Below are 25,140 nucleotides of genomic sequence, written 5' to 3'. Positions count from 1 at the left end.
CACTGTCCTGCCCAGCCAGGAGGCAGTCTAGTCACTATTTGCCTGCCGAGGCTCCGCCCTGCTGATGTGGGGTCCGCCCTGTTGCTGCGGGCTCCGCCGCGGGCTCTGCCCTGCTGCCATGGGCTCCGCCCTGCAGTGGAGTCTCTCTGTTATGGCGGGTTGCCTTGGCAATGGCAGGCTGCATCAGCAATGGGAGTGTATCTCAGTAGGGGTGGATTGCCTCGGTAATGGCGGATGCCCCTCCCCCACCGAGCTGTACCATCCTGGGTTCAGCTGTGCCCGCAGTGAAACTCTCCACCCGGAGCATTTCAAATTGCCGTTTTGTTTGTCCCTGTGGGGGTGAAACCCACTGAGCCTGCTCACCTGGCTCCCTGCCTCAGAGCGCCTTCCTTTTTTTTTTTTAAGTTGAACGGATGGCTCTCTCCCAGGTGTTTCAGTTGCCCGCTGTTAGAGCACCGGGATCTGTGTGATTTCCCATGCAGCGAGCCACTGCGCTGGCTCAAACGCCATTTCCCAGGAATCTCCTGGTCTGGCTCACTGTCCAAGTCCTATTTAATCAGATGGATACGCTAATCCGCCCTCCCAAATCTCAGATTGCTGGTTTAGCAGGGCACCCGGGCCAGTGTGTTTTGTGCGGATTGTTGCAGAGTGCTGCTGTGCTGTGGCGCTGGCCGAAGCAGCCGCAACAGCCAAAACGGCTGCGTTTGCATCCTGTGTCTCTCCTACACCTGGGATTTTCCCCGTTCTGTGGGCAACAAAGATCCGTCTGGAAATGCGGCTTTGACTCACCCTCTGAGCATTCACTGAGAGCTGCACTCCTGAGTTGTTCTTACCGCACCATCTTGAATCCTCCTTCCATTTTGTCTCATTTAAAAAACGCTGCAGGCTTTCACTTTATCCTAATCTTCACAGTGAATATATGTCAATCAATAATGCCACATTATGCAGCTGTATTGCAAAGCAACACATTCATTAAGATTGATTCTAAAAGGCCTATTGAGAAAAGCCACTTGGGGCAAATAAATTTAATAAAATTTAATCTATAGTTCTTTTTCTTCTTGTCCAGCTTGGATTAAGGCATGTATTAAATGTGGTAGGATATAGAAAGTGTTTCTATTTCCTTTAAAAATCTTTTTGCCCATTATTAATTGAGGCATTTTATTAATTGGATTGGTGACATTTCTGCTGAGAGTACCGTTAGACCTTGATGAACAGAAATCGACTTCATCTCATGAGGTGTTGTAGCCATTTTTATTAATGCTGGAGAAGAGATGGTATATTATTTAGAATTATGGAAAGTGAGCAAAACATTTTGGTTTGTGGCTTTGTTTTTATTTCAGGTTAATATTATAAAAATAATACCTTTCTAGCTTTAACTATATTTATAATTTTTAGAACATTGTGAATACTTAGATATTGTAGTGATAACCATCTTGCTTATTATGTAAAGAAACAGTTGTAGAAAATTTAAAAGCCTTAAGGATAAAGGATACTTCTTCAGGTTGTATCTGGACATTTACAGAGAAACAATCCTATGGAAATTTGATTCTCTGAATTTTATTAATAGATACCTTTGGTGAGCCTAAACCTGGCCTGAATGTGGACAAATATCTATCAAATTGGAGATTTTAAATGATGAAGAAGAATAATGGAATTCTTTCATTTTTTCAACATATATTGAGAACTTCCTAGATGCTATGACTTACAAATCTTTTTACATCCTTATTTTCCATGTTTATAGATTTCTTGGGAAGTTCAGCCAATTTGATATTTTTATGGACATGTTGGAGTATTAAATTTATAATCTGAAAACATACATTATAAAATGTATAGCATTCAAGAATATTTATTAAGACAAAGTGCTGACTTCACACACTCAGAAGGGTGTGGTATACCATTTACAGATTGGAAGAGGTGGGAGGAGTCTTGGAGACATTTCAGTATATTTATATGGCAAGTATTTATTGAGTATCTACTCCATGCAGGCTTGTGATAGGTACTTTAGAATGGTAAGCAACATATTAGTGGTTCTTATTTTTACATTGTAATAGTAGAAATTTAGGACAAACAAATTAGTTAAATTGGGCTTCTTGAAATTTGTTGAAGGAAGTAAAGAGAGTGCCATAATAGAAAATAAGGCATAAAGTATTTTGAAAATGAGTAATTGGGGAGGACTTCCTTGAGGAGTTTATATTGAGATCTGCTATGGTTTTGGTTATTTGTCCCTTCCAGACCATGTTGAAATTTGATCAGATCTTTCATGATCTTCTTTGGGGGTGAATGAATTCTTATTCTGTTAGTTCCCTTGAGCACTCACTGTTAAAAAGAGCCTGGCATCTCCCCGTTTCTGGCTTCCTGTCTTGCCATGTGATCTCTGCACACATCAGCTCCTTTACATTTCTTCCCACAAATAGAAGCAGCCTGAGACCCTCATCAGGTGCACATGTCCAGTCCCGAACTTTCCAGCCAGCCAGAATGGAGAATCAAATAAACCTCTTTTCTTTATAAGTTACTCAGCATCAAGGTATTTCTTTATAGTAGCACAAAATGGACTAAGAAGATCTCTAAGAAGGGATGAGATTAGAATGACATTTCACTTGAACAGATAGCCTAAAGCATGAAAGACTTTAGACTGTTTATGGAAGTTAGCAAAGGCCAGTGTGGCAGGAAAACATTGTGAGCAGTGGTTCAAGACAGGGTTGGAGGGAAGGCAGAGGCCAGATCATACAGTACCTTGCTGTGTAGAGTTTGGATTTTAATCTCTATGTAACGAAAAACGATTTAAGTGTCATAAACAGATGATAAATGTAATTCCATTTACATTTTAAGAAGCTTACTTTGGTCATTGCAATGAAAATTTATAGTGGAGCAAGATTAGAAGATAAATTAGAGAGTTCTGCAATGAACAAGGTCAAAGCCTGGATTAGGATGTTGATGATGATGAAATTGGAAGATTGGAAACATACTTTGGTTGAATTGACTGACTTGCCAATGGATTGGACATGAGGACTGAGGTATAATGTAGAACCAAAGGTGACTCCTAGTTTTTGAAAAACTGAGAGAATGGTGGTGCCATTTATTAAAATGTGGGAAACTGCAGGAAACAATTGGGTGGTAGAGAGAGGTGAGGATGGAAACTTGTGTTAGACCTGTTAAATTTGAAATGTTTGTGTTAATACAAGTGGAGGTGCTCTAGGCACTCTGTAACTCAGAGGGAAAGGATAGGCTGCAGACACAAACTGAGAGGCAGTCATCATGTCACGGTATTCAAAGCTACTGGAGGAGATGAAACAATCCGAGGGAAAGAGTGCAAGCAAGGGCTAGGGAGTTCCAACATTTAGGGATTTGGTAGAAGAGGAGCTGGCAGAGAAGATTGAGAATAGTGGTCAGTGAACTAGGAAGAAAACTGAGAGAATATGATGTCATGGAACCCATGAGAATAGATAGTTTCAGGAGTAAGGGTTGTAGTCACTGGGAAGAAGGTGGAGGACAGGTGAGACAAGATAAGGGCAGAAAAGGATGCATTTGCCTTTACAATCAGCCTCTGCTTTCAGGAACCTTGTCTTCATTGTCTTTGCATCCCCAGCATCTTGTACATGGCATGACATTTAATAGACATTAAGTAAATGCTTGCTGAATAATTAAGTGAAAGTGATAATATCAGAAGAGAGCTATGTCATGGGTCCATCAAGAATTAAAACCTAACCTAACCAGATGCAGTGGCTCATGTCTGTAATCCCAGCACGTTGGGAGGCCAAGGCAGGAGGATTGCTCGAGGCCAGGAGTGTGAGACCAGTCTGGACAATATACCAAAATTCTGTCTTTACAAAAAACAAACAAAACCCCGAGCTCAACTATTGCTCTTTTAAGTAAGTTCTATCACAGTTGAAGATGACTTTTCTGTCAATCACTATTGATGGACAGTTGGTGATTTTCAGCCATGGCTTTGGGAGTATAATCATGTACTTTTTTGACCAATAAATCTGTTACTTCTGTCTTCTAAAAGAAAACCAATTACAAAAAATTAAAAGTTGTTTGGAGGGAGTGTGTGCGTGTGTGTGCGCGCGCGTGCACGTGTGTATGTGTGGTATCCTGTATCAGTTCCATTTAGTGAAATAGGCATCAAAATCATCTACCTAAATTTGAAATTGTAGAAATGGTACATATAACCTATGCTAATTTCTTTAGACTTTTTAGTTTTTCTTGATAAGGTTAGAGAGTTTTATTAAACTTTGGCCGAGGGAAATTACGAAGGAAGAAGTTAAAAGGAAAGAAGTTTGTCTAATGAAAGAGGATTCAGTCATTTTTAATAATGTAATTTTCAGGCCATATTCTTATTAACCATGATTTTAAATTATATCTTTGTTTGCCTCTTCCAAATAAAGAGTAAGGTACTAAGCAAAAAATCTAAATTTACAAGCTTTATATATTACTTCTTAGTGTTCATATACATAATATAAATATAAGAGAATGACATTTCCCTCTCAACTCATCAGGTAGTATAAATTATTAGAATATTGGCAAATTGTGCTTTACTTACTATCTGCTCTATCTGTAGATGGAAAACCTGTGATACTATGTTCAATGAATAGTCTCTGTACCTCCAATTTAGAATGCTGAAGTACCATATCAATGGATCCATTATTTCTGAATTTCTAGTCGCATCCATATAGTGCTTATTTATGTAAAATATTTGTACCTAAACAATTTCATTGAATCCTCACAATCAGTTTGTGAGGCAGGTTAGTCCAAGATCACAGTGTCAGAGCCAGACCAAATCACGGTCTCCTGACTCTAGATGCTAGGTGCTTCCGTTTTAAGACTGCCTGCAAGAGATGGTCATACTTCTGGTTGCACATCCAGGGTCTTGAAGAAGAAAGCAGATGTGGATACCTAAGTATAGGGAGTACCAGTTTTTTTCTCTGTTATTGCTGAACATTTATTGGTTTAAAACTGCTGGCAGGCCTGGGAGGGGTGGCTCACGCCTGTAATCCCAGCACTTTGGGAGACCGAGGTGGGTGGATCACCAGTTCAGGAGTTCGAGACCTTCCCGGCCATGGTGCAATCCTGTCTCTACTAAAATACAAAAAAATTGGCTGGGCGTAGTGGCATGTGCCTGTAGTCCCAGCCACTTAGGAGGCTGAGGCAGGGGAATTGTTTGAACCTGGGAGACGGATGTTGAAGTGAGCTGAGATCATGGTACTGTACTCCAGCCTGGCAACAGAGCAAGAATCCATCTCAAAAAAAAAAAAAAAAAAAAGGCTGGCAAACAGCACAGCATTAATCACAACTCCATATATAAAAATCATGGCCTCTCTTCCAAAACTAATAACTTAGATTGCTAGGTCATTAACTTGGCTGTATCCTAATAAATAGATTATGACTCCATCAAATTAAATTGCTTGTTCTTGAAGGAGGGGGGAAGTAAGAGTTTCAATTGTTGAGGGAGGCTTTCTGGAATTGCTCTTTATGCTGCCAAACAACCATTAGGGGTTATGGGTATTGTGGGTTGAATTATTCTAGAGTCAGCTGATGGTCCTTCAAGAATGAGCACTTGGGATTTGTTGAGCCTATTCTTTTTAGGGTTTTTGAGTTGGAGTCTTTTATTATAGCGAGAAGGATTGTTTTTAATGAAAGGCATAGTAAAACCCTTAATTTCGAGACCATCATCTCTACAAAGTTCAAATATTATTATTAATGTTCCTTAAGGGATAACTGTGATAATTGGGACTGAGGCCAGCATATTATTGTTAGTAATTATTAACAGTAATGTGAGTCTTTCAAGCTCTAACTAGAAGTCAGTTTCTGAATCGCTAGGTGGAAAAACTGGACTTCATTGGAGGTAGATGCCACATGTGTGGTTTAAGCTTAATTTGGGACTCAGGCTTTATAAATAATGAGGTTAGGAGCATAGGGTTTTATGAATGAGCAATTGGGTGTCAGAGAGATGGCAAGTGTGTATATTTTATCAATAGCTGAGTATAAAAACCAATGTTCTGCCTTGATACTCACAAAGAAAAATGATGCTACAAGTGCAAGAATCTCTCATATGTTTTCGAAGATAGAGTTATTAGTCAAAGAATTTAAGGCATCATAAAAACTGATGATCAAGAAATGAAAGTGTTTGAAAAATGATGCTCCATTTTGCACAAAAATAAATTGAACATTGAAGCAGGTATTTAGCACCATTTCTAAAAACAGAAACCATAGATAATGAAAATGACAATACCTTAACTTGTATCAGTTTTCTTGTTACAGAGCCCTTTAAAATATATTATCTTATCATCTAGATAAGATAACATTTATTTTCCCGGATGGGAGGAGTATTCTGGAAATGAGAGTTGAAATTTGACAGTTGTCTTTTTATAAGGGGAAAAATATAATCTCTCCTGTTGATGCCAAATTAAAATGGTTGATAGATTCCATGAGAATGATTTAGGCTATGTGAAACCATATATGAATTATTTTGAAGAGGCCAGGTGAGGTGACTCATGCTTATAATCTAGCACTTTGGGAGGCTGAGGTGGGTGGATCACCTGAGGTCAGGGTTCGAGATCAGCTTGGTCAACATGGTGAAACCCCATCTCTACTAAAAATACAAAAATTATCCAGGCGTGGTGGTGCACACCTGTAATCCCAGCGACACAGAAAGCTGAGGAAGGAGAATCGCTTGAACCCAGGAGGTGGAGGTTGCAGTGAGCTGAGATTGCACCACTGCACTCCAGTCTGTGTGAGGGAGAGAGACTCTATCTCAAAAAAAAAAAAAAAAAAATTGAAGAACTGAAGCTTACCTTAAGACCTATACAATTAAGTCATATGGACAATGAAGGAATACACAGCATAGAGCCCTGGATAGACAAATAGTAGGATCACAGTAACAACTCTGTTTTTTTTTTTTTTTTTGCAGCTCAACTATATCTTGACTTTTTTTGTTCTGAGTTTTCATATAATCTTAGGAAAGATACTTAACTTTGAAGGATGTTCATATGCCTATTATGTGGGAATTGTAATTTCCCCTTACTGTAGTAGAGGTTATGCAGTGTTTCCAAAATTTTTTAGCTTTTTAAAAAGACTTGAATTAATAGAAGTTATTATAATACAAATTATTAAAATTTATGCATGGAAGAATACATAGAAACTGTATTTTGACCAATAGTATCTAAAACAAAACTTGCAAGATCTATGGATTGGACAGCTTCAAAGTTCATAAAAGAGTCTTCCAGGTAGGCATGTAACTCATTGATAAATGAGACAATTTCTTTGGACAGAGATTGGCTTTGGATTAGTTTGGAAAGAAATAGTTTAGCATGTTATTTTGGCTATCTATTGTTACAAAACCACCTCAAAACTAGTGGCTGGAAACAACAGCCATTTTATTTGTTCATGAGTCTGTGGCTCAGCTTTTCTACTGGGCTCAGTGGGGCACATTGTTCAGCTGCTCTTTCATGGGGCCACTCATTCAAATGGGTGTTGTCTCTGGTGGTTAGTTGAGGCTGGATAGTCTCTAATGGTCTCACTCACATGACTGGCATTGGTGCTGGCTTTTATCTGGGCCTTTCTCTCTGTGGTTTCTCATCTTCCAAGAGGCTAGCCTGGACTTCTTTGATAGTGGCTTCAGAATTCCGAGAGAGCAAGAGCAGAAGCTTCAAAACATCCTTAGGTCACAAATTTGCTTCAAACTCTTAATGTTTGTCAAAGCAAGTCACAAGGCCAAGATTTAAGAGGTGGAGAAAAACAGATTCCTCTTCCTGTTATCAGATGAAAAGGTCACATTGTAGAAGGTGGTTTATACAGGGCTGTGGAGAATTATTACATCCATATTTGCAGACAAGCTGCCACACATGACAGGGGCTAGGGCAAAGAATATTTAGATAAGATGGTCTATTAATAAATTTAAAAATTTGAAATAGAAGAGTTACATCATGAAAAAGTGGGGAGGAAGACCCCAAAACAGTTCAAGATCCAAACAGCAAAGGCTCAAGACAATCTACTAAAAAAACACAAGTGTTTTTAAAATGTAAAAATATAAAGAATTATTATCTAATGGATTTTGGATTTAATTAGTATATAGAAATACAGCTCTCCAAATTAAAAGGTAGAACTTGAGGGCTGGGCGCAGTGGCTCATGCCTGTAATCCCAGCACTTTGGGAGGCCGAGGCAGGTGGATCACGAGAGATCAAGACCATCCTGGTCAACATGGTGAAACCCCGTCTCTACTAAAAATACAAAAAATCAGCTGGGCATGGTGGCACGTGCCTGTAATCCCAGCTACTCAGGAGGCTGAGGCAGGAGAATTGCCTGAACCCAGGAGGCGGAGGTTGCAGTGAGACAAGGTCACACCATTGCACTCCAGCCTGGGCAACAAGAGCGAAACTCCGTCTCAATAGAAAAAAAAAAAAAAGATAGAACTTGAAAGGCATTGCTTAGGAAAGATAGCCAAAGGCAAAGGAAAATGATTCTCAAACACTTAAGTGTTCAGTTTATGGATTCTTAGAATGAGATAGTTTGCAATAGTGAAAGTAAAACAAAATAATGTGCCAAATGGAGACTTCTAAAAGTAAATTACTTACCATGAAGAAGTTATGAACGTAGGGATGAATATCAATTTGGTATATATCTTTATGTGATAGTCACTGAACAAGATTAGTATTGCCTATGTTCTCCCCAAATTAAACTTTTATCACAAATTTCCATGTTTCCCATGTAGGTAAATACTGGGGAAAAATACTCTAGGAATTACAGTTGGCAGGGATTCTTGAAAGATAGCAAAATAAGTGGCTTTCTATCTTGATCTCTTAATTGTACTCTATCTGCCTTTCCGGATCCCAACTACTCCTGGAGCCAGCAGACCCTGAGTGCAGGTGAAACCCCAAACTTTGTGAAAGTTGAGGATGGGGAGTGGGGAGAGGATGGGGGCTTCCTTCATAGGTTGGGCTGGTACTAAGGGCTGGCATCCATTGGATAAATCCCATCAGAGGGTCATGATGCATTGGATACTATGACGAGCTTGACCTACAGAGGTGGGGACTCCTGGGAGGAAAACTGAAACTCACCCTCACCCCATGGCATGTGTTTGTGTTGTGTGTGTTCCACAAGAGACCAAGGAGAAAATCAACAGTTGGGGGTGTCCTTTGGAGCAGGAGGCCTTGGAAGTGTCCTGGAAGCCTACCTGCTGTCACATTGCTAGATCACAAGAGAAGAGACTATTTTGCTTCCCCCTACTCATAGAACTTCAGTTCCATGGGTTCTTCAACAATCAGACCTGAACCCCAGTGATATAACAAAGAAAAATATTGGCACTGCAACTAAAGGGAAGACAGTCTACAAGAACAGACAGAACTCACGCTGAATGTGATAGAGCGGCAGCCAGAGACAGATGACAAACTGACAAAAAATAGAAAGAGCACATTAGGAGATACAGATGCAGCACAAGAAGACTTTCTAGAGATGAAATGCATGATTCCCCCATCAAACATTTTAGTAAATGAACTGAAGGTGATGATGAGCATTCTTGAGGCTTGAATTGGTAGCTTAGTTGGTCAAGTAGAAGAATATGAAAATACAGATAAAAACATAAAGGAATGGAAATCACAAAAGAAAATAGATCCAGGATATATAACATGTGAGTAACAAGAGAGCCAGAAAGAGAAAAAGGAACAGATGGAAGAAAGGCAGTAATTAAATAAATAAAAGAAACAAATTTTTTGAGTTTAAAAATCAGGACTTGAATCTGTAAATTCAAATGGCTTATTAAGTTCTAGGCAAAATTTATAAAAAAGAAAAGACACCTCTGGATTTATTGGAAAAGTCCTTGAAATATCAAGAATAAGAAGCAAAATATTAGAAACTTCTAGACAGAGAGAGCAAATTACTTGCCATGAAGAAGTATCAGACTAGCAGCAGATTTCTCATCCATGACACAGAAAACTTAGAAATAGTAATTTCAGCAGACCATGAAGATGTTACCAAAATACCAAGGGTTTGGCCTAGGCCCTACTTGCTCGCTGCACAGAAAGCCAATCACTGAGACAATGAGTATTGCCAAGGAAGAAGCCTTTAATTGGGTACTGTGGCTGAGGAGATTTGCGATTCTTCTCAAATCCATCTCTCTGACAGACTAAAACCAGGGTTTTATATAACAAGGAAGAAATGCAACCATGTGTAAGAAAACAGGAACTAGAGAGGGGCAAGGAAGCGGTCATGATGAATGAGGGGCCCCTCATCTGGTGTGGTGATCTGGTGAGTTTCAGTTCTTTGATACTATTTTTGAGAGGCCTGAAAGTCCTCTGCTGAGGAAGGAGCTCAGATAAAACAAATATAAGTTATAAGCTTTAAGGCAAGAAAGGGCAATCTAGGTTTATAAAAAAAAAAAAAAAAAAAGAATAGTCTATGGGACTATTGGGTTGGTTTCAGAGAGAAAAAGACAGCAGCCAGCAGCCTGAAAATCCCATGCATTTCCCTGTCAGGAGGAAATTTATTACTATGTAAGAATTCAGAAGTATCATCATCTATTTTCTGAAAAAATAATAATACCAAACAAAAAATAACTCAACAAAAAGTTAATGAGAAACACAGACCTTGAGATGAAGGAAGCTAACAAAAGGGATATATTTGGAATTTTTAATCAATTAAATCAAGTGAGAAGGAAAGAATGAGTTAATATATAACAGTCTTTACATTAAATGTGAATGAACTTAGAAAAATAACAAATTTTAAAAATTCATTAAACGTTTTAATGGGAAAATTGTCAGACTGAGTTAAAATTCAAAACCCAGGTCAGGCACAGTGGCTCATACCTGTAATCCCAGCATTTTGGGAGCCCAAGGTAGGTGGATCACTTGAGTCCAGGAGTTTGGGACCAGCCTGGGAAACATGGCAAAACCCTGTCTCTACTAAAAATGGAAAAATTAGCTAAGCATGGTGGTGCACACCTTTGATCCCAGCTACTCCAGGGCCTGAGGCAGGAAGATTGCTTGACCTGCACTGAGAAGGTTGCAGTGAGTCAACATCACGCCACTACACTCCAGCCTGGGTGACAGATCAGGAACCTGTCCCTGTTCCCCATCTCCCCCAGAAAAGTAAAACCAAGTAGTATGCTGGTTTTTGTGTGTGTGTGCATGCGTGTGTGTTTTCAGACATGCTCTCTCTGTTGCCCAGACTGGAGTGCAGTGGTACAATCACAGCTTACTGCTGCCTCAACCTCCTGGGCTCAAGTGATCCTCTCACCTCAGCCTTCTGAGTAGCTGGGACCACAGGTGTGCACCAACATGCCTGGCAAATTTTTGTCTGTTTTGTAGAGACAGACTTTTGCCTTGTTGCCTAGGCTGGGCTCCAACTCTTGGGCTCAAGCGATCTACCCGTCTTGGCCTCCCAAACTGCTGGGATTATACGTTGTGCACCATGTCCCTGGCAGCTATTTCTAAGAAACATTTGAAATAAAGTAATGGAAAATGGAATGGAAAGGGTGCACATACATCCCAAGCAAACGCAGAGTCAGTAGAACTAGCAATGTAAGCTTCAGATAAGGTATAAAGCTTGGTATTTAAGGGAAAGCCATACAGAGAATAAGGAAAGACATTATATAATGACAAAGAGGCAGGGTTTATGAAGAAAATAAAGCTATCTGTGTAGGCTACTAACTCTGTGAAACAGAACTGTCAGAAATGCAAATATATTTATGATGAGACACTTAAATAAATCTCTCTCACCTGTTTCAACCTGTCATAACCTTGCACATACCTTGGTGATTCAGAAACTGATAAAGTTAGGTTTAATAGATATTCTAGAACCACACAGAATGTTTCTTTCTAGATAACTTAGAAAAATGATCACATACTTGACCACAAAGAGTACCATAATAAATTAAAAGGAAGAGATTTTCTTTTAACCTGTTTGAAACTAGCCCACATGCTATAACCAGATTACGACATTGAGGCCAGCTTCAGTGTTAGTTTTCCTCCTTTTACGACCACCGAGAGGAAGAGATTTTTTTATAGATTTTGTTCCCTGATCATAATACCTTACTATTATGAATAACATAAAGTAATAAAGAAGAAACTTTATTTAGAAATTTAAGAAAACTCTATATAACCTTCTTAAAATTTATTAATTTTTTTTTTTTAAAATAGAGAGAGGGTCTCACTATATTACCCTGGCTAGTCTCAAACTCCTAGGCTCAAGTGACCCTCCACCCTCGGCCTCCTGAAGTGTTGGGATTATAGGCGTGAGCCACAGTGCCTTGCCCTATGTAACCTTTATATCAAAGGAGAAATCAAAAGTCAAATCACAAGCCATTTGGAAATCAATACAAGGTACACAATCTATTCCACAAGCAATGGAATAGAGAGAAAGCTGTATCTATAGTCTTTAGATATTTTTAGTATTTAAGCATAAAGATAAAGTGTATTCTTAGTATGAATTGGGAGAAAACAAAACAAACAGCAATAAATTAGGGGGACTAATAAAGATAAAAGCTGAAATTAATAAAATTAAAGTAACAGAAAGGATAAACACATATATTAGCTGGTCTTTGAAAAGCACAGTAAAATAGTTTGATTAGGAAATTAATAAGGAGTAAAACAAGTTAGAAGACTGTAAGTGAGAAAAGAAACAACCAGAGGGGCAGAGGGGATGCAAAGAAGGTAACAGAGTCCGCTGAGCTCTATGGGAATGAATTTGAAAAATGAGAAGAAATGTATTTTTCCTTTGTCAAATGTAAATGTCTAAATTTAACCTGGGAAGAAATGGAACATTTGAATAGGACAGTAACACTAAAAGAGATCGAAAAATGATTAAAGATCTACTATTGAAAATTACAATGGAATCATATGAAATTAGTTGAGTTTTATGTAACTTAAAGAACATATAACTTTATCAGCATTTAAACTGTTCCAGAAAATGAAAACCTCCTGTTTCACTTATAATATAAGCATACTTTTAATGCTGAAACCTAACAGAGCACAAAAAAATCTAGAGACCAATTTAATTTTGAATACAGTTGCAAAATGTCTAAATAAAATATTAGCAGATAGAACCCATAACTGTATTTGAGGACCCAACTGTGACCAAGTAGGGTTTATTCCAAGAATATAAAAGTCAAAATTTATCAGTGCAGTTTATTACATGATGTATTTAAAGGCAGAAAATCATATGATCACATCAATAGATGCTACAAAAGCATTTAACAAAATGTACAGATACTGGTAATAAAAAGTATCAGAAGAATGGAAAGAAACCAAGGGGTTTCTTTGCCTTAGACTGGCAAAACTTGAAAGTTCAATAACTATTGCTATTCAGGAGAAAGAATACTAGTATCACTAGTTGAATGTGTGTTATAGCCTTTTTGGAAAGCAATCTGGCAAAATAGATTACAAGTAGTATCTGTTTGACCCAGAAATTCTGTTCCTTGTTCTCCTAAAGAAATAAAAGCACCCACATGTAAGGATATATATCACAAGGTTGTGTTCAGCATTACTGTTTGTGTTGGGGGAAAAATGGAGACAAATATGCCCACCAGGAGAGGAATGGTTGGATATATTACAATACATCCAAATGGTGAAATATCATGCAGCCATTATAAATGGAATTTAGGGCTATCTCAGTTGAATGAGCTATTTTTGAGTAGGAAAAGCAAGATGCAGAAAACTTGGTATGATACTAATAAAAAACAAGAAAAAGATTGTGTTTATTTGTGTCTTTAAAATCATATGTGGATAGAGAAATACAGATGCTTTTCAACTTATGACAGGGTCACATCCCAATAAACTCTCTGGAAGTTGAAAATACTTAAGTTGAAAGAAAATGCATTTAATATACCTAACCTACCAAGCATCGTATCTTAGCAAAGCCTACCTTAAACGTGTTTAGGACACTTGCATTGACCTATTATTGGGCAAAATCATCTAACACAAAGCTTATTTTATAATTGATACAGAAAGGGGGCAGGGAAGTGCTGGGTAGAGAAGGACATGGTCCCTGGCTAGGGCTCCATCCCCAGACCTGTCACAGACCTAGGTGAGGACAGGCATGCCTGCCTTCACACCCAACTGTTGTATTTCCCAAGACCACCCTGGCCCATCACATTCCCATCCTGTACCTATAAAAACCCTGAGACACACAAGTGGGTGGATGCTGAGAGGAATGCCACAGGGCAAGACCACACTGACAGATGCTGGCAGGCTGGCAGTCCAGGGGCCGGTGGAATGACATGGAGTTTGGCCAGGGCAGTCAGAGGAGAGTCCAGGCCACTGAGTTGCCTGATTCCAGCGGAAAACCATCGTCCCACTCCATGTCCCTTCTGGCTCTCCAGCCATCCCCTGAGAACTTCCACTCAAACCTTGCTGTCATTCTCTGAGCCCACGTGTGATCCCATTCTTCTGGTATACCAAGGCCATTTTCCACTATTTCAGGAAGAAATACTTGTGTTGGCTGCATTTCCAGGGATGCTACCAGAGTTCAAGGCTGTCACCTGGTCCTGCCCGGAAGAGCCATTCTTGGAGGCAGGACTTGAAGGCTTTCCTGCTGATGGAATAGGTTTGCTGGAGTTGACCTTGGCATTAGAGTAGGCATATTTTTTATTGGATATTTGAATATTGAGTATTTTCTTTGCATGCTACTGAGAAGTCTCATATAAATTTTTATAAATATGAACATTATAATCACATAACACTCTATCTTAGCATACTCAGTAATCTGATAAGAGTATTTCTGTAACAAAAGAAAGCTTTGTTTCAAATAATAGCCTCTATTGTCAAGGAAATAATTTAGATTCACATAATTATCAGCTAGAAATTGTGGCTGGCCCAACATAGAGTGTTACTGCTACTCTTCTAATGGCTGGAAGCTTGGTACAGGAAGTGGGAATGTGACCTGCTGACTGTCAAATGCTGATGTTCTAATGTGTTCTCACGTATGCATAAACACTCATGTGTCTACTCTAGCTTTCTGTGCCTCTAGATGTAATTTTGCCTGGTTATCTTCATTGGATGTTTTACTTTTTTTCTGATGTCTTTATGTATGTGTTTACATACTTTCTTTTCCTTTTTCACATGACTCCACATACCTCAATCCTTTCTCTGGCAATGGGGACAGATACTGCTGCTAACCTTACTGGGCCATCAGCTTTCTAACCTCTGGATTCAGGAGGACATTAAGGCTTGGTGGGGGTGTGGCTGCCAAGAACACATGACATGTTCCATTTGGGTGGGCCTAGGTCTGTGTGTGGCCACCAGGGGTACTGTTGTAGGAGCCTGTGTTCAGCAGGGAATGAATGGGAGCTTTCCAGGTGAACAGATCACTAGTGTACTGCCAAGGGCTAGGGACTGTCCCATAAAGGGAGCTAGGATTGGGTGTTGTGACCAGGATAGAACTTCTTCCTATTCTTTGACTGTCATCCTGAAGATGTCCTTCTCACAGGAGGAAGAAACACAAGCCTTGTGGAATTGTGAGCAGGACATGGTCATGTTTTACAGTGAGATGGGCATGTGTATCCTGAATGGGATCAGGATGAGGAATGAGGAAAATCATTACGGCACATGGAAGGAAAGGAGAGAGAAGAGTTGATGTTTGTCTGTATATCTTTTTTGTGTGTGTGTTAGGCTGGATACATAGAGATTGGTTCATGGTACCAGTTTTGAAATACAGGCATACATGCACAGTAAACTGTACTTAAAAAATCCTACCCACATTTTGGCTACCAGAGATTCTATGGACTGACTTCTTTTTGCCACTGCTACCCATTATACATTCTCATAGAATAGGAAATCAATTAAAAATTAAAGTCTTAAATTGAAATAAAGGTAATATGTATTAACAAGTCAACTATTCATGATTTTTAAAGTTATCTAAATTCAGCTACCCACTGCCTTTCTCTGTTAGTGCAGTACGATCCACAGCAAATTAAATGTCTAGCACAGCTACTCTCTGCCCTCAGAACTGTTATGGCAACTTTCTGCTATTACTGCTTGGAGGTGTGCTCAGAAATTCAAATATATTTTGATATTTCTCTAAGTCAAACATAATTTAAGGTGAATCAATACTAAAAATACCATATATATTAAAGCTAATTAAAAATAATTTGGAAATTTTCTATATTACTGCTCCTTCCATTAGTACTGAAATTGAGAACTGACTGTGCATATGAAACCAACCTTCAGCCATTTGTCCAAAGCTGGAAATGACCAGTAATAGTAATAATAGTAATGGTTAGGACTGTAGATTATATTACACTTTCCTTTTACTACAGAAAGAGTTTACGTGAAATAAAGTAGATGAGTAAGTGAATGTTGAATGTTTCTTGATAACCATGCACAAGTGATTTCTTCATTTCTAGAGACATAGTTATGCATATTTTATCTGTGTTTACTTCTCTTTCTTGGGACTTAGACTTGACTTGTTTGTAATGCTTATATTGGGTGTTACATGCCTCATTCTTCCTTTAGTGAATGTATATGCACAGCTAATTAAAAATAATTTGGAAATTTTCTAGACTGGTAGTTTTCAAGACTGGTATTGAAACAAAAAATTGAAATGGAATAGTTAAACAATAAAGACACTTATGTAACAGATTTCTTTACACTGAGAAGGTGAGAACAGTCTGCTCTACTTAAATATGCTCTCATCTCTATCAAAGCACTCTCTGAAAACACATTTTTAACATTCGTCCTTAATATTCCCTTTTGTGTATTCCTAAGCACTATTGATGGTACTTAGACACCTGGTATTTACACCAACAATACTCTGAATTAGTCTTGTATTTCTGATACATGTCCCATTCTATTTCCAGAGGCAAAAATTTGTTACAAGTTTCAGAGTGAAAATCTCTTGTATCTAGACTGAAGTATGTTCTTGAGTACATAGCTAGCTCTATACTGTCCTTTATACCCATTAGGATTCTTAACTCCTTTTTCACTATCCTGCTTGTAGACTGAAACAGCTAAGCATGGAGATAACACTTTTCTGTTCTGGGGACAAAAGCGTGTGAAAAGCTGAAGGGGATTTCACCTTCGAAGTCTATTGCTTCTAATCCTTGAAGCTCAGAAAATTCCATAAAACACTTTTCAGAAACACCTTTTCAATGAACTGTTCATTACATTAGAATCTCTCTTCTTCTTTACAGACCCTTCCTGTGGCCTTTATAAATATGCATTTGAGACAGAGTTATATGCAGAAGTTGAAAATGCCTGGAAGATTTCTGGTTTCTTTCACTGCTTTTCCTGCCTTTTTGTGTCGCTGCCAGATTTGGATGATATAATATTCAGAGGGGCACCTTAATCAAAGCCATTCTTCAACAAGACACACCTGGCAGAAAATAGCCCACGTAATTCAAGATGGCCAGTCAACCTCCCGAAGACACTGCAGAGTCTCAGGCCTCTGATGAGCTCGAGTGCAAGATCTGTTACAATCGTTACAATCTGAAACAGAGGAAACCCAAAGTGCTGGAGTGTTGTCATAGGGTTTGTGCCAAATGCCTCTATAAGATCATCGACTTTGGGGACTCCCCACAAGGTGTCATTGTCTGTCCTTTCTGCAGGTTTGAGACGTGCCTGCCAGATGATGAAGTTAGTAGTCTGCCGGATGACAACAATATCCTCGTAAACTTGACTTGTGGAGGCAAAGGGAAGAAGTGCCTGCCAGAGAACCCCACGGAGCTGTTGCTCACCCCCAAGAGGCTGGCCTCTCTGGTCAGTCCTTCTCACACGTCCTCCAACTGCTTGGTCATAACCATCATGGAGGTGCAGAGAGAGAGCTCCCCATCCCTGAGCTCCACTCCTGTGGTAGAATTTTATAGGCCTGCAAGCTTCGACTCTGTCACCACTGTGTCACACAACTGGACTGTGTGGAACTGCACATCCCTGCTGTTTCAGACATCCATCCGGGTGTTGGTGTGGTTGCTAGGTTTGCTGTACTTCAGCTCCTTACCCTTAGGAATCTACTTACTGGTGTCTAAGAAAGTCACCCTTGGGGTCGTCTTTGTCAGCCTGGTCCCTTCGAGCCTTGTTATTCTTATGGTGTATGGTTTTTGCCAGTGCGTTTGTCATGAATTTCTAGACTGTATGGCGCCTTCTTCTTAATTGGTATGCAAAATAAGAAACTGGACACATTGCCCTGTTTGAGTATGAAGTTAGATAATTTATAATTTATTTTCTTTTATGTTCTTTGTGATTAGTGTCCATGACATTAACAAAGCTCCCTTGGCCATATGTTGACTTGATTGGTTTTCCTGAAGTCTGGAAATAAAAATGTTCATTTCTACTAAAGGGTTAGCAAAATTGTATAAGCTCACCCTTCACGGAGCACTGACAGCAGTGAGTCTTCCCAGAGAAAGGGCAGGGTTTCACTCAGCACTGCCAGACAGACAGTAGGGTTGCAGTGTGTTATGCTGTAGGGAGAGTCGGGAATGAATGGATCCCTCTTTTCATAGTCATGGACATTCTATGATGGCAGTTGGACATGAGAGGAAACTTGCCTGAGACACATCTGTTACAAAGCGTGCACTCCCTCCCCGCCCATACTCCTGGTATTGGAACACCCTGGAATTGTCTTCAGGTCTTTGTTTTCTCTCTTAAGTCACTCTCTGTGGTCAGTGTTCCCACTAAGATACCTGTTCCCTCTGTGCATTCTCCCTTGCCAAGAGGAAGCTCAGTTCCATTCCCTCGGGTGGTTTCAACTGAATACCTGTTTTGCCACATTACTAAAGAGAATGAAAAGCATTGAGGAATTTGCATCACAGTGAACTTTGTGGCATAACGTGGCCATTTGTCCTCGAGACACACTCTTTCCTCCATGTCTGTTTTCCTCTCTCTCAGTCTTCTCTGAGAAGAATGGAGGAAGTGAACTTCTCATAGAGCGATTGTTCTTCATGAAACCTTCATCTGAGCCTTTCCTTCTAACATCTTAGTTTGGTTTTTTAAACCACATTGCTCAATGAGCCTTACTCGTTGTCCTGAAAAGGTTCCGTTTAAATTAGCTGCTATAAATTCATAAAAACTTTCTTTTTTTCCCATTATATCTTTTGTTCCATTAGGATTTACTTAACTGAATCTTATAACAATTCCAGGTGAACTGTGGCAATGAAAACCCAGACACAGTTAATGAGATGCTTCGCTCACAGTTTGAAGTGCTGAAGTATTTTGCTGTATGGTACTGAGTTGTATCAAAATATGATGGTTTAGGTTTATGTGCAAGACTTTGTGATGTAGTCTAGACGGAGGGGTGGGCAAGCGACATGCAAAGCGGATGCTCTACTTGAAAAGACCCTTCGAGGAAGTAAAATGGCGGGGGCAGAGTGCAGCTTACCGCGTTGCTATCTCTGTTGCCTTTTAGTGGGTTTTGGACTGGATTCAAGTTCTTACACAATTTATTTTGAATAAAAGCATAACCCAGGTGATTTCAGTTAATGAACTTCTTTTCATGATGTAGGGAAAGTTGAATGTGTATATATATTTCTGAGAAGAAATTGTTTAGCAGATTACAAGTTGGCAGACTTGTTCACAGAAACTAGGCAAAAATTTTAAAAAGCATTTTAGTCTCTAAAACCCATTACTAATGATTAACACGAAAATATTTGTAACTCTTAGAAAGGGGGCATTACTAAGACGACTTTAACTTGTTTGTGGTGAAGTCTTTGTTGTGTGATGCAGGTATAGTGCACCCATTCCAATGTCTGTATTCAGAACAAATTGACATGACTGGAGTAGCAGTTTGATTCTAATTGTAAAACTAAACTTTGGGAACTTGTATGCCCAAAGTAAGTAGGATGAAAGTACATATGGGATATGGTCCAATGAATTTAAGCCCCAAGATACAGCTAAGTACATTTATGATTTCATAAACTCTAGTTTGGATAGTATTGTGATGCAATTTCCAGAAAATTATTTGTGTTTAGAGTAAATATCATGTTTAGAAGATGTTTTGTGGTTTGGATTTATATATTTATAAGTTTTTTAAAAAATGATTGTTTTGTCTGAAATGTAACATTGAATAAACTGGTGAGTTATATAATGAGGTTTCTAGAAAGCTCTGGACATGGGTAGTATCTGTTTCGCTTATCTGTATAATGTCTACAATGATAAATTTGTGTCTCTGTGTATTGTGGGCAGTCTTTTTTCTAGTTAATTTGGCTTTAAAGAGCAGTCTTTGTATGACACCAGAAAACTCTTCATGCTATTGAATGAAAAAAAGATAATGCTTTAATATTTTATTCACTGTGATACTGTTTTGTTTGTCTATTAAACTTATTATTTTCAAATTCAGAAGTTTGATTTCTCTGACTTATGGTTAAAATTCAGTTATGACTCTGCACCTCTGTTAGCTTTAGATAACAGCAAACATGAACTTTCAGAAACATTGGTTCAGCTAATGCCTTTATCATGCTCATGTAGACTTCAGAACTTTCCAACAAAAGGGACCTAACCCATCACACTTCTAAAAGGCCTTTATAGTTTTTTTTTTTAAGCAGGGGAGAAGAATTGGGGAGACAAAATAAAAATGTTGTCTTTATAAATAAATTCTTCAGTTTTAGTTTGTTTGATTTCATTTCCAGGTTTTGCGTAACTACTCAGCAAAAGAGAATCCAATTTTGTTGGGAAATCACTTACCTTGTGTGGTCTGTGAAAAAATTTTAAATTATATGGTATCTAAATATGATCATTGATAGGCAAAGTAGAAATAATTTGGGAATATGTAGCAGGTCTATGCTTAGGATGATTAGTGAATTGACACCATATGTTAATCAAGAATAATGGTTTCATTCATTTCTGAAATGTTTATGTAAATGAGCAAAGAATCAGCTTAAAGAAAGCAGTTACCTGTATTGGTCATAACTTACAGGGTGAACTCATGCATATCTGCTGAGAGACCTGAAAGTGATGTGTATTTGCAGATTGTAAACAGATACCAGGCTTCAAAAACATCTTGAAGAAATGTCTTAGTATGTCAAACAGGTAGAGCCAAAGCCAAATGAATCCTATTATTGGTAGGCAAACTGATAGAGCCATTATAAATATGAGATCTGTAGTAGCTCATATTTGTACCTCATGGGATACAGATGAGATGCAAATGAGTTAACTTGAGAGAGTATAATGGAAGCAGCTACAATTTTATGTGTTTCTGCGTTTTTTGAGACTTGCTCTTTCTGCCTACTCTTCTTGGTAAAAAATACCTCCATTTGCCTTGATTCCTTGGAAATGCCATAGAAACACCATATTATTCCAGGGCTTTACTCAAAACCAGTGAGTCTTGGTAGGTCCCTGAAAGAGTTTAACCATTTGATCTCCAAGTTAGAGTTTTGCGTGCTTTCTACATCTTTGCCCTTTTATTAGATGTTTACTTCTCTCTACTTAAATACCCTTTATGAATCTTTATTCCTTTGTGAGGAACCATAGGCTTAATATTGTGTCTTCCCTTGCACATTTACTTTTGTGTAAAAGAGATTTAAAACGTGACTAAATGTTGAAATTTGAGTAAATTCCAAGTGAGTCCTAGAGGTGATACAGATTCAGCCCAGTTCCTGGTATCATTTCAGTATGTGGTGGACTCCAAATCAGCATATACTCAGTGTACAGATATTTATGGTTCTGACATGAAGTTACTTTAAACTTATGAATAAAAGAATCAAAAATTACATCCTGTGTATACTAAGTAGGGATCTGTGTATTTTTAAAAGTGGTTAAACCTCGATTTAATTAAAACAACTGAAAAGTCACAAGCATTTTAATTAAGAGTTTATTAGATTGGCAACATATTAACACTTTGAATTGAGAGGGTTGGAATTACAAGGGAGGAAAGAATGTACTCTGACAGTAGGTGGTTTTGGATCTTGCTTTTCCTATGAAATGTAAAGAAAGTTCTTTGTACATTTACATTCACAGTCACGTTACATTTACATTCTTATTTCCTCAAATAAGAGGTCTGGCCTGAAGACATAGCTTTGGAAGTCGTTAGCAGTTCTTTCTTCTTTTTTATAGTCTGTTTTTTTTTAAAAAATTCAATTGAAATATAATTGTACATATTTATGTAGCACATAGTGGTGTTTTGATACATATATAGTGATCAGATCAAGGTAATTAGCATAGCCTTGATGTCACACATTTTTCATTTCTTTGTTGGGAACTTTCACTATCCTCCTTCTAGCTATTTAAAACTATAAAATCTATTATTGTTAACCAGGGTCATCCTACACTGCTAGAGAACACTAGAGCTTACTCCTCCCATCTAGATGTAATTCTGTATCCTTTAACAAATTTTTCGCCATCCTTCCTTTCCTCTACCCTGCCTAGCCTCTAGTATTCTTTTCTACTTTTTACTTCTAGGAGATCAACTATTTTTTTTTTCTTTTGCTTCCATATATGGGTGAGAACACGTGGTATTTAACTTTCTGTTCCTGGCTTATTTCACTTAACATAAGGTCCTCAGTTCCATCCATGTTGCCACAAATGATAGGATTTCATTATGTTTTATGTCTGAATAGTATTCCATTGCGTATTATACCATATTTTCTTTACCCATGTATCTGTTCTTAGATACCTAGGTTGATCCCATATTTGGCTATTGTGAATAGTGCTGCAGTAAACATGGGGGTGCAGACGTCTCAGCATATGGAAATACACTGATTTCTTTCCTTTGGATAAATGCTCAGTAGTGGGATTGCTGGATCACAGTTTTATTAGTAGTCTTTTGAGAAACATCCATACTATTCTCCATAGCAACTGTATATTCTCCATAGTGACTGTAGTAGTTTATATTTCCACCAACAGTGTATTTCAATAGCAGCTGCAGGTGAGGGGGTAGAGAAATGCTGAGGCCCAGAGAGGACTGAGAGGCTGAGCTCTCCAGGTTATAACTCTGAATGCTCGGTAGGGGAGCGGACACAGCTATTCTAGTAATTAGTTCACTCCTTCGTCTGTTTTTCAGAGTGATCCTGTTTGCTCAGAATAACCTCTTGACTGTTGTCTGACCCTTTCAACCCTTCTTAAAATCCCTGCCAGGCAGTGGGTTCCTCCACAGCATTCACTGTGTGTTCCCAGTCTTGATACTATTCTGGAACTTTTCTGTATGTGCACTCCCTGTTTTAAGATCTTTTTCATTCTTCATAGCATGCAGGGAATCTATCAAGTCACACAATTAATTCTGTAGTCTTTAGATAATGTTCTCAAACTTTTAGTAAGCATTATTTTTTAGTACATGTATGCTGTGCGATTCTAAACTTAATGTTTGCCCCTAATTCTTGCTAATACAATCCCAATTTGGTTAAGCCAACCATGAATTATCCCTTGGTCAATGCATATATACTGGACTAATGTCAGATAATTCTGAGTTGGCTTAATGTTAAGTCCTTCTCAGTAGTTTAGAATAAGTGAAACTTTTTGTTGTTCCATGCCTACAAATAAGAGAGCTCATCTTTTAACATAGAATTTCAAAAGAGTTAGAGTAACATTTTAGCTATGAAATGTTATTTTTAACACCACATAACAGTCAATAAGTGAACGTCTGTTTTTGTTATATGCTGAGCCAAAATCTCCTGCGATCTTTTTCTCCCGTTTTCTCTGATTAATGTCATTTAGGACATCAGTGACCTAGTGATGTCATTGCCACCTTCCTCCACATCTCCTGTACACACACATGCACACACTTTATATTTCAAGAAACAAAGCTCTGTGAGAGAGAACCACGCAAGTCTTCCACTAGCTGGGGCATTATCCATTTAAGTACTATTTAAAAATGTTTTTGTGATGACTAACAACTGCATTTATGACCTCTTGTGGAACAATGGATTCAGCTGCTGGTCTCAGAGGTAATTATGCCCTCTTTTACAATATGATTATCCCTAGCTACACGATGGAATGGTTGTTGACACTGCTTCCATTTGATGTGATTTCTTTCAAGAGATTTTAGTTTGAACTGTGTATGTCTATGGTTAAATTTACTGTCATTACAAATTTTTTTGTTGGTTAGAGTTTTAAAAATCATGATGGTTAGAGTTTTAAAAATTATGAAATTATTTCTAGCCTGTAATTTGACCAACTCTTAATCACCAGTTAAGAGGGAGGAAATAACATGCCCTAGTTTTGTGGGTTTTGTCTGCTGCAAGAGTGGAGAATGAAGTGGTCATTGGGAGACCAAAGAATATTAGATTCTGTCCTTGAAACCAGGGAGAAAGATGGTACTGATAATTACCTAACTTTTGGTATAGTTGGGATACTTCCTTGTCCCCTAAACCTCATGTTAAAATTGGATCCCAATGTTGGAGGTGGTGCCTAACAGGAAGTTTGAGTCACGGGGTGGATCCCTCATGAATGGTTTTGTGCCATCCTCATGCGAGTGAGTTCTTGTTCTGTTAGGTTCCCCCAGAGCTGGTTGTTAAAGGGGTCTGGCACTTCTCTCTCCCTTGCTTCCTCTCTGGCCATGTGATCTCTGCACACACAGGTGCCCCTTTGCTTTCTGTCATGAGTGGAAGCAGCCTGAGGACTCCATCAGAAGCTGAGCAGACACTGGTGCCATTCTTGTTGTACAGCCTACAGAACTGTGAGCCAGATACATTTCTTTTCCTTATAAATTACCCAGCCTCAGACATTCCTTTATAGTAATGCAAAATGGATGAAGACAACCCTCTTTCCTACTTACTTTATATCCCAAATGGGAACCTTGCTAGAAGTTTTGATAAGAAACCTAAAGACTCATTATTTTAACTCATACTGTTGACCACTTATGATGCATAACATGTAAATATTCCTTGACTCTGAGATTATATCCATATATATCACACCTCATTGGAAAGATATGAAGACAATTATAATGGTTCAAAGGCATATCTCATTAAAACAGTTGTTTTAAAATGTGTGACATAAAACATGTCTCAGTAGCTGGCCCAGGAAAGGAGGACTTTCTGGCTGTGCATGCTCAGAAGCTGTGCATATGCTTGCTTCCTTCCTTCCTTCCTTCCTTCCTTCCTTCCTTTCTTTCTTTCTTTCCTTCTTTCTTTCTTTCTTCTTTTCTTTTCTTTCTTTCTTCTTTTTTTTTAAGACGGAGTTTCGCTCTTGTTACCCAGGCTGGAGTGCAATGGTGCGATCTTGGCTCACCGCAACCTCCGCCTCCTGGGTTCAAGCAGTTCTCCTGCCTCAGCCTCCCTGCATCTTTCTTTT

The 25,140-nt window shown here is 38.6% G+C and overlaps 2 protein-coding genes across 13 annotated transcripts in view; both read left to right on the top strand.

Annotated features, from left to right (window-relative positions):
- RNF182 (ring finger protein 182) overlaps nucleotides 1–20,253 on the top strand; it is a 72,347-nt gene extending 52,094 nt beyond the window's left edge. For all 3 annotated transcript variants that reach the window (XM_035294866.3, XM_035294864.3, XM_035294865.3), the window contains exon 2: nucleotides 17,118–20,253. In XM_035294866.3, coding sequence (XP_035150757.1) covers nucleotides 17,329–18,072 — 744 coding nt within the window. In that variant the 5' untranslated portion in view covers nucleotides 17,118–17,328 and the 3' untranslated portion in view covers nucleotides 18,073–20,253. The remainder of the gene's footprint in view (nucleotides 1–17,117) is intronic.
- The window catches only part of LOC108591112 (uncharacterized), a 147,120-nt gene that overhangs the window by 51,491 nt on the left and 70,489 nt on the right, over nucleotides 1–25,140 (top strand). The gene's annotated exons all lie outside the window — the stretch shown is intronic.

Source organism: Callithrix jacchus, chromosome 4, assembly GCF_049354715.1.
Source record: "Callithrix jacchus isolate 240 chromosome 4, calJac240_pri, whole genome shotgun sequence".
Lineage (NCBI taxonomy): Eukaryota > Metazoa > Chordata > Mammalia > Primates > Cebidae > Callithrix > Callithrix jacchus.
This window is presented reverse-complemented; position numbering and strand designations above follow the sequence as displayed.